The sequence below is a fragment of the Crinia signifera genome, chromosome 3 (assembly GCF_055691185.1).
Source record: "Crinia signifera chromosome 3, ASM5569118v1, whole genome shotgun sequence".
Classification (NCBI taxonomy): domain Eukaryota; kingdom Metazoa; phylum Chordata; class Amphibia; order Anura; family Myobatrachidae; genus Crinia; species Crinia signifera.
In genome coordinates, this window is record NC_139219.1 from 101,623,779 (window position 1) to 101,635,977 (window position 12,199).

At 40.4% G+C, this 12,199-nt stretch overlaps 1 protein-coding gene across 5 annotated transcripts in view; it reads right to left on the reverse strand.

The window, feature by feature from the left end:
* Window positions 1-4,341: 4,341 nt before the first annotated feature.
* IPCEF1 (interaction protein for cytohesin exchange factors 1) overlaps window positions 4,342-12,199 on the reverse strand; it is a 155,559-nt gene continuing 147,701 nt past the window's right edge. For 4 of the 5 annotated variants that reach the window (XM_083176303.1, XM_083176307.1, XM_083176304.1 and 1 more), the window contains 3 exons: window positions 9,938-10,256; window positions 7,379-7,560; window positions 4,343-5,720 (listed from right to left, as the gene is read on the reverse strand). In XM_083176303.1, coding sequence (XP_083032429.1) covers window positions 5,556-5,720; window positions 7,379-7,560; window positions 9,938-10,256 — 666 coding nt within the window. In that variant the 3' untranslated portion in view covers window positions 4,343-5,555. Of the gene's footprint in view, window positions 5,721-7,378; window positions 7,561-9,937; window positions 10,257-12,199 lie in introns of all 5 variants that reach the window. The other variant, XM_083176302.1, reaches the window with a different exon arrangement.

A 12,199-nucleotide genomic window follows, 5' to 3' on the forward strand; every position in this document is an offset into this window, starting at 1 on the left:
GGCTGCAAATGGGCCTTACTACTCCTGAGGAAGCCGCTTAGAAGTGTTTTGAGGTGGAGAAATGCGTTGAGAGGACAGAGGGGACGCTCCTGGCTAACACTAGACACCACCAACGATTGATCTCGGACATGACCGTGTAATAGGACTGCACCAACGGTCGGAGAACATTGCAGTATCTATAAGCCATAATACCCCATCACTGCTCCAAAGCTGGGAACTTTATAAGTATACTATTAACCTTGCATGTGCACATCAAGTGGGGACTGTGTTATATAGAACTAACCCTATTGACTGGCTACAAAGTACTGATTATCTTAGCATGTATGCAACTAATCACTAACCAGTTCCAAGAGATGGGAATGGACTAACAATTGAATATATGTTGTAAGTCTTGTCTGTCTATTGTTGGCCACAATATTGTTATATTTTAATAAATATATTCATAATATTCAGCACAGCGCTGTTCCATACTTCTTTTTTTCTTTTGCTTAGTCTACATTAAGGGGTTTTGGTAATCCCCCATTTTTGGTACAGCTGCAGTGCAGAATATTCCAAATCAGCGCTCAATATAATTTTTGCTCTTACTGTGTAAGATCCATTCGCAGGCCCTGCGAGCAAATTGCCCTTGCGAATGGTGGGCGGGCGTACCACCATTCGCAAGGTGGGATCTGGTTGATTTCAAGGATGCAAACTCGCATCCAAGCGAATCAACCAGAATAAACCCCAAAGTGCATAGGAGGCATTTAGATGGATAGAAATTAGAGCACAATAAAATTGCACTGAAGCAGCACTTGAGTTTGCCAAAAGTAAATAGCATTTAATGTATTCAGCATTTGCAAAGTACATAATTTGCATATTTATTAAAGTGCAGTGAAATAAAAACGGTGTAATTTAATATAATTAGAATTCAAATAAAATAATAAATAGAAGACAATTAGAAAACCAATTAACTTGAAATAAAAAAGTTACATCACAATATTCTATTAAATTAAAGGATTTGGCTATTGAAACTGTTACATGTACAAGGTTACATATTTCTATGAGTATCATTTAATTATTGGCAATGTAATGTACTGTATCTGCTAGGTTTATAGCACATTTGCATGAAATACTGTACAAGACGTAACCATTTTGATTGGCTCACCTTATGCAGGTCATTACGATGGACATCAGTGCACTATGGAGACCAGTGATACCAGTTTAATGTGTATGTACAAATATTTTCACAGATCCACGGACTTTCCAACACTCAACAGACAGAAACATTGAATACAGACTGTCGAGATCATGTCAGAAGCCGGCAAAAATATCCGAGATTCTGACTGTCGGGATGTTTTTACTTACAGTTGGATTGAATAACCCCCTCCCATAATCTTGTATTGTCCTCTGCAACCATATTCATCTCTCCAACGCTCATACATCTGTTAATGGATTAAATACTTCCAGATAACCTCCATAACACACATCTCTAGACTTGAAATAGGAACAATACTGTAAAATCTTGCCCCTGTTTAAGGAGGCCACGCCCTATTTCAGTCATATGAGCCTTCAGCAAGCACAGGACTCCCAAGGTCATTGTGCAATATGTTGAAAGGTATGCCATTGTAAGCATGTCAACGGACTCCGCAGATGCTGTAAGTGGTCTATTTTTATTAGTACAGAGCTTCTCAATTTTTTTTCCCCATATATCCCCGCCTGATGGTAATTTTTTACCATGTACCTGATATTGTGTATCGGTTTATATCAGGGACCCCAAAGTATTTACATTTAGTGGTGTCACAATGAGGGTATGGCCTGAGGGGTGACAGTAAAGTGCTGACAGGAGCTGGGTGCTACATTGAAACATTACATGCAGCACCTGACTCCTGTCATTGTGTAGGAGACAGCACCGGAATCTCTGAAAACCACAAAGTGACAAAATGGATGCTCATGCCTCTAACCCAATAAGCCATGCCCCTTTTTACTGATGAATAGACCTTCAGCAAGCATACATTAGCTACATTAGTTTAGTTCTCAAATTAAATCATTAGAACCCAAAATAGTTAACATTTTTCAAAAAGAGCCATAGAGCTAATTATTTCACTTGGCATTATGTGTGCTGACCTGGAAAGCATGAACTATCTGGGGTCCTAGGCATTGACATAGAGATCCTATAACTTAAATGTTTATAAAATAACCTTTTATACAGTGGCAGCTCCAGCAGCTGGGCTGCAGCACAGTCCTAAACTCAAAAGTAGGGATTGCACCAACTACCACTCCAAACATTACCAAATATCGCTGGCAGCTCTGACTCCCATATTTATATTTTTAAATGCACTGCAGAATCCTCCTCTGGAGCCAACACTGCAAGTTTTATGTATGTAAAAATTAAAAGACAAACATCGATTTAAAAAATGTTTTATTTCTCACTTACAAATTTTAGCAGTATTTTGAGTTTAATTCAATTGGTGGTAGTACTGCTGCCTTTAAGCAATCTGTAGTTCCCTTGGGAGTACATGTATTGCAGCATGAGACCCCCTGTGATACCGTAGCTGACTCTTATGCAGTTCTAAAGGAGCAGGTGGTGAATATTTATTTTGAACAAACAGTGCTTTTAATATCCAGACACATTCATTAGAACAATATCTGGAAAGGTGTCTACAGTGCTAGGGAAAGTGCAGTGTATAATCCAGTAGCCACCACGATGGAGGAAAGCCTACCTACAAAGCTTAAGAAAAAGTACAGAGGTGGGGCGCTTAATTAAACAACAAGGACAAATAATGAAAAGAAACCGCCACGGATTGATGCCGCTGGAGTGTGGGCATGATGACAAGCTGGCAGATGGGGCTGCACAGAGTCCCGGCAAGCAAAAGTCCTCTGGAGACGCATTTCACTGCACTGGAAAAGCTGCAAAACATGTCTCCAGAGGACTTTTGTATGCCGGAACTTTGTGCTGCCCCATCTGCCAGCTTGTCATCACACCCACACTCAAGCGGCATCAATCAGCAGTGGTCACGTATACACATTGGGAAACGGCACAAGCAAGAGCCGGCACCAGCATCTGCACATCACCTCAGCAAGGCCCCCACGGCATCGGAGAGCCTAAACACCGGGCACGGAGGGCAGACAGCCAGGCAGAGAGTACTACAGTATCTGCAGTCACAGCAAAGAGCGTCCTGCTACAACACCACAAGATCTACCCCGCCGGGCCGTGCGAGCCCCTACCACATGGCGGGAGATTCAACTCGTTTAGCAGCTATTGAGGATGCTCTTGCCAACCAGTATTTACTCTCTTGACCTATACATTTGGAGGTAAATTATCCACCACCCTCATAGCAAATTAAGAGGTAGCCATCTGTGACAACACACCTAATATGTGTCTTTAGCTCTGGGAAGATATCCCTACACTTATGCTGCTTTCCCACTGCAGACCAGTTTAAAGTACTGGTAATCTTAAATAGTATTTAAAACGGTATTAGCATTCCCACTGCAGCAGATTACCGTTTTAAATACCATTTAAGTACCATTCCCATTGCAGTGAACCGTGTAAAATGTAGAGTGCCTAACCCCCCCCCCCCGTGTAAAGAGTGCCTAATCCCCCCCCCCAAGTGTAAAGAGTGCCTAACCCCCGTACCTGCCCTGTGCCCCCACCTCCCCTCCCCTTGTACTTACCTGCACGGGGATGCAGGGCAGTGGGGAGGCAGCGGGGGTCCATGCAGGGTACAGGCAGTCCCAGTGCCTGATGGTACTAGTAGTTCTCCCTTTGCGCATATGTAATGAGTGCATGTGCATAATAATGAGCCGCTCATTACATATGCACATATGTAATGAGCACAAAGTGAGAACTACTAGGTCTCATCAGGAACTGGGACTGCCTGGAGGCTAAATAACGTTTAAGAGGCATTCCCACTGCCTCTTAAACGTTATTTTAACGTGTAGGACTCTGCTTTAAAAACGGGTTGAAATACCATTTAGCTTTAAACGGTATTTCAACTCTGGCACTTTCCCACTGCAGCTTTAAAACGGTAATTTGCGCTGAAAATCTGCAATTTACCGTTTTTTAGCTGCAGTGGGAAAGGGGCATTAAGGCAGCGGCGTAGCTACGTTTTGGGCACCCCCCCCCCGCCGTTAGGGGGGCCCCCCCCCGCCGCCCATTCAAACCCCCTAATCCCGCGCTGGTCCCGGCGGCTCCGTTCTTCTGCTGAGGACCACCACAAAATGGCCGCCCCCATACAGCAGACAGTTTCAGAGAACTGTGTGCTATATGGGGGCGGCCATTTTGTCGTGGTCCTCAGCAGAAGAACGGAGCCGCCGGGACCAGCGAAATAGGTAAGCCTGCGGGGGATTGGGGGGAGGTGTAACTATAGCACCGCAGCCCCCAGCGCCCCCATATGCACAGCGCCCCCCCCCCGCGGTGGCGGGGGCTGCGGTGCTATAGTTATGCAAGTGCAATAAGGACTAGTGCCTCCTTTCAGGCAGATCAAGGATCTGAGCCCATTTCTACATGAAGTGATAAAGAATTATCAGCAAGCTTGCTTTTATACATATATGACTTTTTAATACTTTTCTATGACACCCGGGAGATACATATGTTTCTTACATTTCTGTGTCTTTGATATCTTTTTGGCATATTGTATCCATTTATTCTTAATTTAGTATTTATGTGTCTAGTTGGGTTGTGTTACTAAACATTCATTAGAAGGTTGATCGTCATGTGATTACAAAACTTAACAATCCTTTTTTGAAAAAAGGAGCGTTGTAGCAAACAATACAGACTGAGCCAAACAGGGCTGGGGCTGGGTGTCACTGGATATATGTCATATGTCCCTTCCCTCTGCTAAGTGGGTCCGCCAGTCATACAGGAAATAGAGGGGTTTAGAGGACACCACAGTATTACTTATAAAAGAGACATTTAACGATTATGAGGTTGAATACATACTATTCCATAAGAAATTTCTGTTGCTAGTAGAGTAGATGCAGTGATGTGTAACTGTTACTAGAAAATGAGTTTACTGTAACTGTTCTTGTTCCCAGTGATTTTCAGATATCATGTTATTTAAAATGTTATGTTGAAGATCCACAGTAGAGGTGGAATAGCTTTATTGCCAAAAATATCTGTGAGGATATGTTATGTCTGAAAGAAATTTGTCCAGGCTGCAGTATAATTACTGGATTTATATTGATGAATAAATTAAAATATTTTATTAGCATGTCTACACGTTATATAACATTTGTAAGAAGTAATTATAATGACATCACATTGCAGCACTGCAATGGAGTGACTGTGTTGCTGGCTATATTTATCCAGTACTTAGCATCCATTATTATAATATCTAAGTGTGTTGTGCAAAGATCAGGACTTTCCTTGACTATATAAATATAAATACACAGCGGACAAGTACAACAGGACATATACAACTATCTGGGTTCCCATCCACATCAGTATGTATATTATGAAGTACAAGAAAAAAGAAAGACTGCACAGTGTTCAGTTATACGACTGAAAATAATCAAACATAGTAAAGACGTAGAATGTAGATCCTTAGGAACTGTTCACAACTGCAGGGGTCTTTGTTTCACTTGACATGTGCTGAATGGTCAGTGCAGTCTTGAAAGCAAGGTGGAGAGTATATATCGTGAAACAGCATAGTGTTGGTGTCCTTCCATTCTCTGTATTTCACACTAGTTATTTCTCCAGTGTCCAGCAACAGGTTGATCATTGCCAGGTCATGTTCTTTACACTTGCAAAATAAAGTAAAGTACATTATGTGGAGATATTCTATTTGTAAAATTGTGCTGCTTTCTTTATATAGTCAACTAAAAAAACAAGACAAGGAGTGGAGGGTGGTTATCAGTGCACAGAGTATATTGTGCAGAGCTAGCGGCTGCCCTTATTGGGATACCGGTCCAATGGTGTTGGTTAATATGAGCAAACAATTGAATTGTGCTGCCCTTGGCTCCTTTGTGGTTGTGTGCGAATAATGATCAACAATGCGGTGTAATAAATGATACAATGCAGGGGGTTCAATTTGGTTGTACAATTTAATTGGGCACAATTAAATTGGATACAAGGTTTAATTAATGAAGAATACACAATAGTGCGTAAATGATACAATGAGGGCACAATACGGTTGTACAATTTTGATTGGGTGCAAAAAGGGATACAGGGAGTGCCAATGTGGACACAATCAGGACCAAAAAGGCACAGGTAAGTGAGGGAAGATCCATCAGCGTGTACTGCGAGTGGCTGGTGCCTTCATGGGGCGCCAACCACACACGCTGAAATGCTATACCAGCCACGTCCCCAACAGTGACAAACACCACAGGCAACAGGGGAAAACCCCAGCAGAAAAAACTAGTGACAGAAAATGGAGACAGCGCTAGAAGTGCCACATGTAATGTAATAATAATATAAACCAACACAGATAATTAACAAAATTAATTTCTTTTTAATCCATATAAAAACAAATAAACAGCAGAAATGAATAAAATATATAATATAAGAATGCAAAAAAAATATTTTTAATAATTGAACAAGCTAATAACCGGCCTGTAAGCTGCACATAAAAATTACTGTTTTTTTTAAATAATAATAATAATATGTTTAAAACAAAAATGTTAGCATATATTTATCACATTCAAACATCAGTAGACATAAAACTAATGTAGATAATCCTGCTAGTGCACTAATCAGATGTAATTACTCTTGCCAGGCTAATTGTCTGACTGGCAAGTATTTTTAGTTCACAAAAGGCATCAGTGATTGATCAGCCCGGTAAAGCAATGATAGCAAGCTTAAAAGTTCCCCATGGGATTCATCTTTAGTTAGTAGAGGTAAGATTGCATGCTTGTAGCAACTTAAGCGATGTTAGTACACTTTTTGTTAATAAAATACAGGTGTGTATAGTAACCACTCCCAGGAGTGCTTTCAGTCACCGCGGCCCGTACCTAATACATGGAGGATTGAAAGCACTCCTGGGAGTGGTAACTATACACAGCTGTGTTTTATTAACAAAAAGTGTACTAACATCGCTTAAGTTGCTACAAGCATGCAATCTTACCTCTACTAACTAAAGATTAATCCCATGGGGAACTTTTAAGCTTGCCATCATTGCTTTACTGGGCTGATCAATCACGGATGCCTTTTGTGAACTAAAAATTCTTGCAGGTCAGACAATTAGATTTTTTTGGCTTTTTCATCCGGGTCTCTTTGACCCATATAGTTTATAGGTATATGTGTATGAAGCGCTCCACTTGCTATCTGCAGCGAAAGGATTGACACATTTAAATTTAAAATAGCACTTAGCATAACCAGAGCCTAGGGACAACTATATATCCAGTTTTGTTTAGCATTGTACTTTAATGTAAAATTATTTCCGAGATTCAGAATGACACTTACCTTCAATGTGCTATTCAATGTCCTGATCTTGTGCAGCTTCTCATTTATGGATGGGTTTTTACTACGCTTGATAAAGGACTTTCTCAGGTCTCTTTTTGTAGAAGGACGCCGATCTCCAATGGGTGACAGACTTGCCTGCTCTAAAGATTTATATAACTTCTCCATTTCATCATCATCTTGGTCTTATAGAAAGTAGGAGAAGACATAATATGGTATTTTACAATTTTATTTATTAAACCTGTGCAATGTTTTAAGTAGTTATGTACAGAGATAAATGAAAAACACAGCCATAGGAAAAAGCTATAAATACAACTTTGTATACAGTCAGGTAGATAAATATTGGGACATCATTTCAAATTCATTGTGGTGGTGGTGTATAGCGCATAATATGGTAAATGTATCGAACCAAACTTTCAGCTATAATTTGAAGCTATTTACACCAAAATCAGGTGAACGGTGTAGGAATTACAACGGTTTCTATACGGTATGTGCCTCCCACTTTTTAAGGGTCCAAAAGTAATGGGACAAACTAAAACAATCCTAAATCAAACTTTCACCTTTTAATACTTTGTTGCAAATCTCTTTGCCGTCAATTACAGCCTGAAGTCTGGAACGCATAGACATTACCAGACACTGGGTTTCATCCTTGGTGATGCTCTGCCAGGCCTCTACTGCAAATGTATTCAGTTCCTGCTTGTTCTTGGGGCATTTTCCCTTCAGTTTTGTCTTCGAGTGAAACGCATGCTCAATCGAATTCAGGTCAGAGGTGATTGACTTGGCTATTGCATAACATTCCACTTATTTGCCTTAAAAAACTCTTTGATTGCTTTTGCAGTATGCTTCGGGTCATTGTCCATCTGCACTGTGAAGCGCCGTCCAATGAGTTCTGAAGTATTTGACTGAATATGAGCAGATAATATTGCCCGAAACACTTCAGAATTAATCCTGCTACTTTTGTCAGTAGTCACATTATCAATAAATACAAGGAAATCTGTTCCATTGGCAGCCATACATGCCCACACCATGACACTACCACCACCATGCTTCACTGGTGAGGTGGTATGTTTAGGATCATGAGCAGTTCCTTTGCTTCTCCATATTTTTCTCTTCCCATCACTCTGGCTTTTTTAGATGTTGTTTGGCAAACTCTAATCTGGTCTTCCTGTTTGAGGCTCACATCTTGTGGTGAACCCTCTATGATCACTCTTGTGAATTTTTCTCTTAATTGTTATATACACCTACCTCCTGGAGAGGGTCCTTGATCTGGCCAACTGTTGTGAAGGAGTTTTTCTTCACCAGGGAAATAATTCTACTGTGCTCCACCACAGTTGTTTTCCGTGATTCCAAATGCAAATGTCACACCTGGAATCAACTCCAGACATTTTACCTGCTTAATTGTTGATGAAATAACTAGGGAATAGCCCACACCTGTCCATGAAATAAGCTTATGAGTCGATTGCCCCATTTCTTTTGGTCCCTTAAAAAGTGGGATGCACATATAGAAACCATTGTAATTCCTATACCGTTCACCTGATTTGGATTTAAATACCCTCAAATTAAAGCTGAAAGTCTGCAGTTAAAAGCAGTTGGTTCATTTCAAATCCATTTTGATGGTGTATAAAGGCCAAAATATGAAAATTGTGTTGATGTCCCAATATTTATGGACCTGACTAAGTCGCATGCCTCCTCTACATCTATTTTTATAGCAATGTTATCAATGGGTGCATTGTGCCTGGTGTTTGGGGTTTGCCCTCCTTAATTGAGAAGCCAAGTAGACTCTTTATTATTAAGGACATATGTTTCTGTAATACAGGCTAGAGAAATGGATAATTTAACAAACTAAACAAGAAACAGAGGTCAATCAGCATGAAGCCAGGGGTAGCTTAATGTTTTTCGCTAGGTACTGAACTAAAGGGTGCAAGCTTGGGGAGAGATAAAGTGAAAAAAGATAAAATACCCATCAGCTCCTATTTTTCAGACACAGTCTGTGACAGAAGCTGATTAGATCGTACATTCACGCTCTACACTTTGGAGGTCATTCTGGTTGACTCGCAAAGCTGTGAGCCAACCAAACGCTGCCTGAATGAAGGTCCGCCCACCACACACACGCAGATTTTCCCTGCATGCAGGGGAATGGATGTTTTGCATAAATATCCATTCGCAGCTTACGTGCGGGGCATCAAATGATTTCTAAAGGGTTTGCAAATCTAAGTGACTCTTTGGTGACTGAGATTTGCAGCGCCCTTGTATAAGAAGGAGGTGCGCAGCTGACATCCAGTGACGTCAGCTGCCCATCCCTGACACCTGCGTCATGGGCGAAGTACCATGGTTACCATGGTAACACCCATGCTTATGTGCAGTTGCAAAACATTGCTCCCCTGTGCAAATGTGCACAGGAGCGTATGAACCAGAATGACCTCCCTTATCTCCCAGCAAGCTTTGAGAACTAACCCCATAGCCTTATACTGTAAATACAGATATGCCCAATTGAGGCCTTCTGTAATTTCCTAAAAGATCTATTTCAGGAACAAAACGTCTGCTGTAATGGATTTTGCTTACCTTTAACTTTCATGTGTAAACCCTCCGTTGCCACAGATAATGTGGGCACATTGCTGTTTAATACTGTCTCATGTTCATTGGAAATATAACTTAGGGACCCAAACTCTGTTTTTAACGTTTGACTATCTCCTTTTGGGTAATGGTTCTGTTCCACAAACAATTTCTTCAGGTCTGGCGCTGAGGAGCTGTTTGTTATATGATGATGTGATATTCTCTCATTACAGTCCATGATACACAGGGAAGATCCTGAGTTCCGAGTTAGAGAGTTTTTACGTAATGACTTAGGTTCAGAAGAAACCGAAGATGAATTATGTATTATCTGTGTAAAGCAAATAGATAAGTATATAAGTACTAGGCTGCAATTCACAGTTACCTACCCTCCTGCATTCTGCAGGAGACTCCATGAAATAGCAGCAATCTCCCTCTCCCCCTCATTAGTCTAGCAAGCTCCCATATGTCACCTAGCCCACAGTACACTGTTACATTTTTGGAAGAAAAAAAGGAATGAGAGATAGATACATTTATATGGAATCATTAGCACCATTTCCCATCATTGGTGATAAAACACAGTGATCCCTCAATAAAGGCTACATGCATTTCTTGTGGCTATTTATATAGAACAGTCCTTGACATGTATCAGTGACTTTTCATTAGTAAGTATAGTAGCTCTTACTAACTGCTTTGGGGCTCATCTACATTTGTATTGAAGTCATTTTAGAAGATTCCTCTCAGATGTAGAAGTACACACCAATGATTCTAGGTGCCACGTTCACAATCTCTTTTCAAAACCTCTACATATATGGAACTAGACATGCCCATTGGATGTATCATGACACGCCCACTCAATGGGGCACTGTGTAAAATTCTACTACCAACTATAATCTCCATGAAACTAGTCTTTAAAATTAGGCAAGTATGCTGTAATTAAGAAACTAATATCTGATTTTGAAGGTACAGTAAGCAGGATTTACAGTATGTCGACATGATGCAGATATTGCGACATGGTTCTAGAACTATCCATAACTCTATTATAACTTCTAACGCGTTTCCCTGCCTGCATTCAGCATCAGTAGCTTGCATACTGTTCTCTGAGGAAGCCGCTGATAGTGAATACAGGCGGGGAAATGCGTTAGAAGCGATACACACCCACCTGGGAGCTGAATTGCAGTATAGACACGCGACCTGAGACTACGCACACTCTGGAGCTGCTTACTCTGGTCACGGGCACCAGCAGCTGGGAGAACATGGACATCTGACATCCTGATAAAAGTCTGTGTGATTTTTAGAAGGTACCTGCAGTTGTCTGGCCAGATAAATTTATTCTTTCAATATCTGAATTACTAACTATACCCTCATAACAAGAATTTCTGTCTTCTGAATAAGCGGCTTATATCTGGACTGCAGCACAATCAATTTCAAACAGTAACTAATTATTATAGAGCAATCCAAACACATACTGGACTGCACCACAACTAATTTCAAACAGCTACTAATTATTATATACTGCTTATACGCTATACTACTAGACAGCATGCTAATTAATGAGTCGGTCTTCTGACAGCTTTTTATTGATTATCTTGTTTTGTAATAGTTTTGTTTTATTATATGTTTTAATGATTAATGAATATATTTCTTTACATATCTTTTATATGTGCATAATATCTGCTTATTGATTAATCAACTTGACTGGTTTATTAAAAAGTTAACCCAGATCCCTAGCACAGCTTTATTTATTTTTTGTACTTTTTTTATTTTCTGTTTTGTTTGGGACCAAGCATTCCTAAAATATTGCAGCTGCAGGGGACCAGGGTAATTATCCATTGAGGAAGGTTTTCTAAGCACCAAACTACTTTCTCCTTTATCAGCATAATGTTACCATCTTAATTCTGTCTGCAGACACACTGGGCAGTAGTCAATGCTCTGGATTCACTGTTTTTTTTCCAGCGAATCGGGCTGTTTTTACTCCCTGCGGTGAATCTTTTTCACTGAAAATCTGATTCACCCTATTAAATGTTCACTGTTCCCCGAAAGCGAACAGCGAATGCCGGACAGTTCTCCATTTCATGCTCGCTGCAATTCGCTGGTGTATTTCAATGGGGTTATCACTGTGATTCGCCGAGAGTGTATTCAATGCTAGGATGGAGAACTGCTTTCTCCATGATTTTCACATTGATTCACCGTTTTGCATTCGACATTTTTTAAAGTGAACTGGAATGTGTTCTATTAAAATAAAGGTTTTTTTTTTTGGTGTAAAACAAAAAA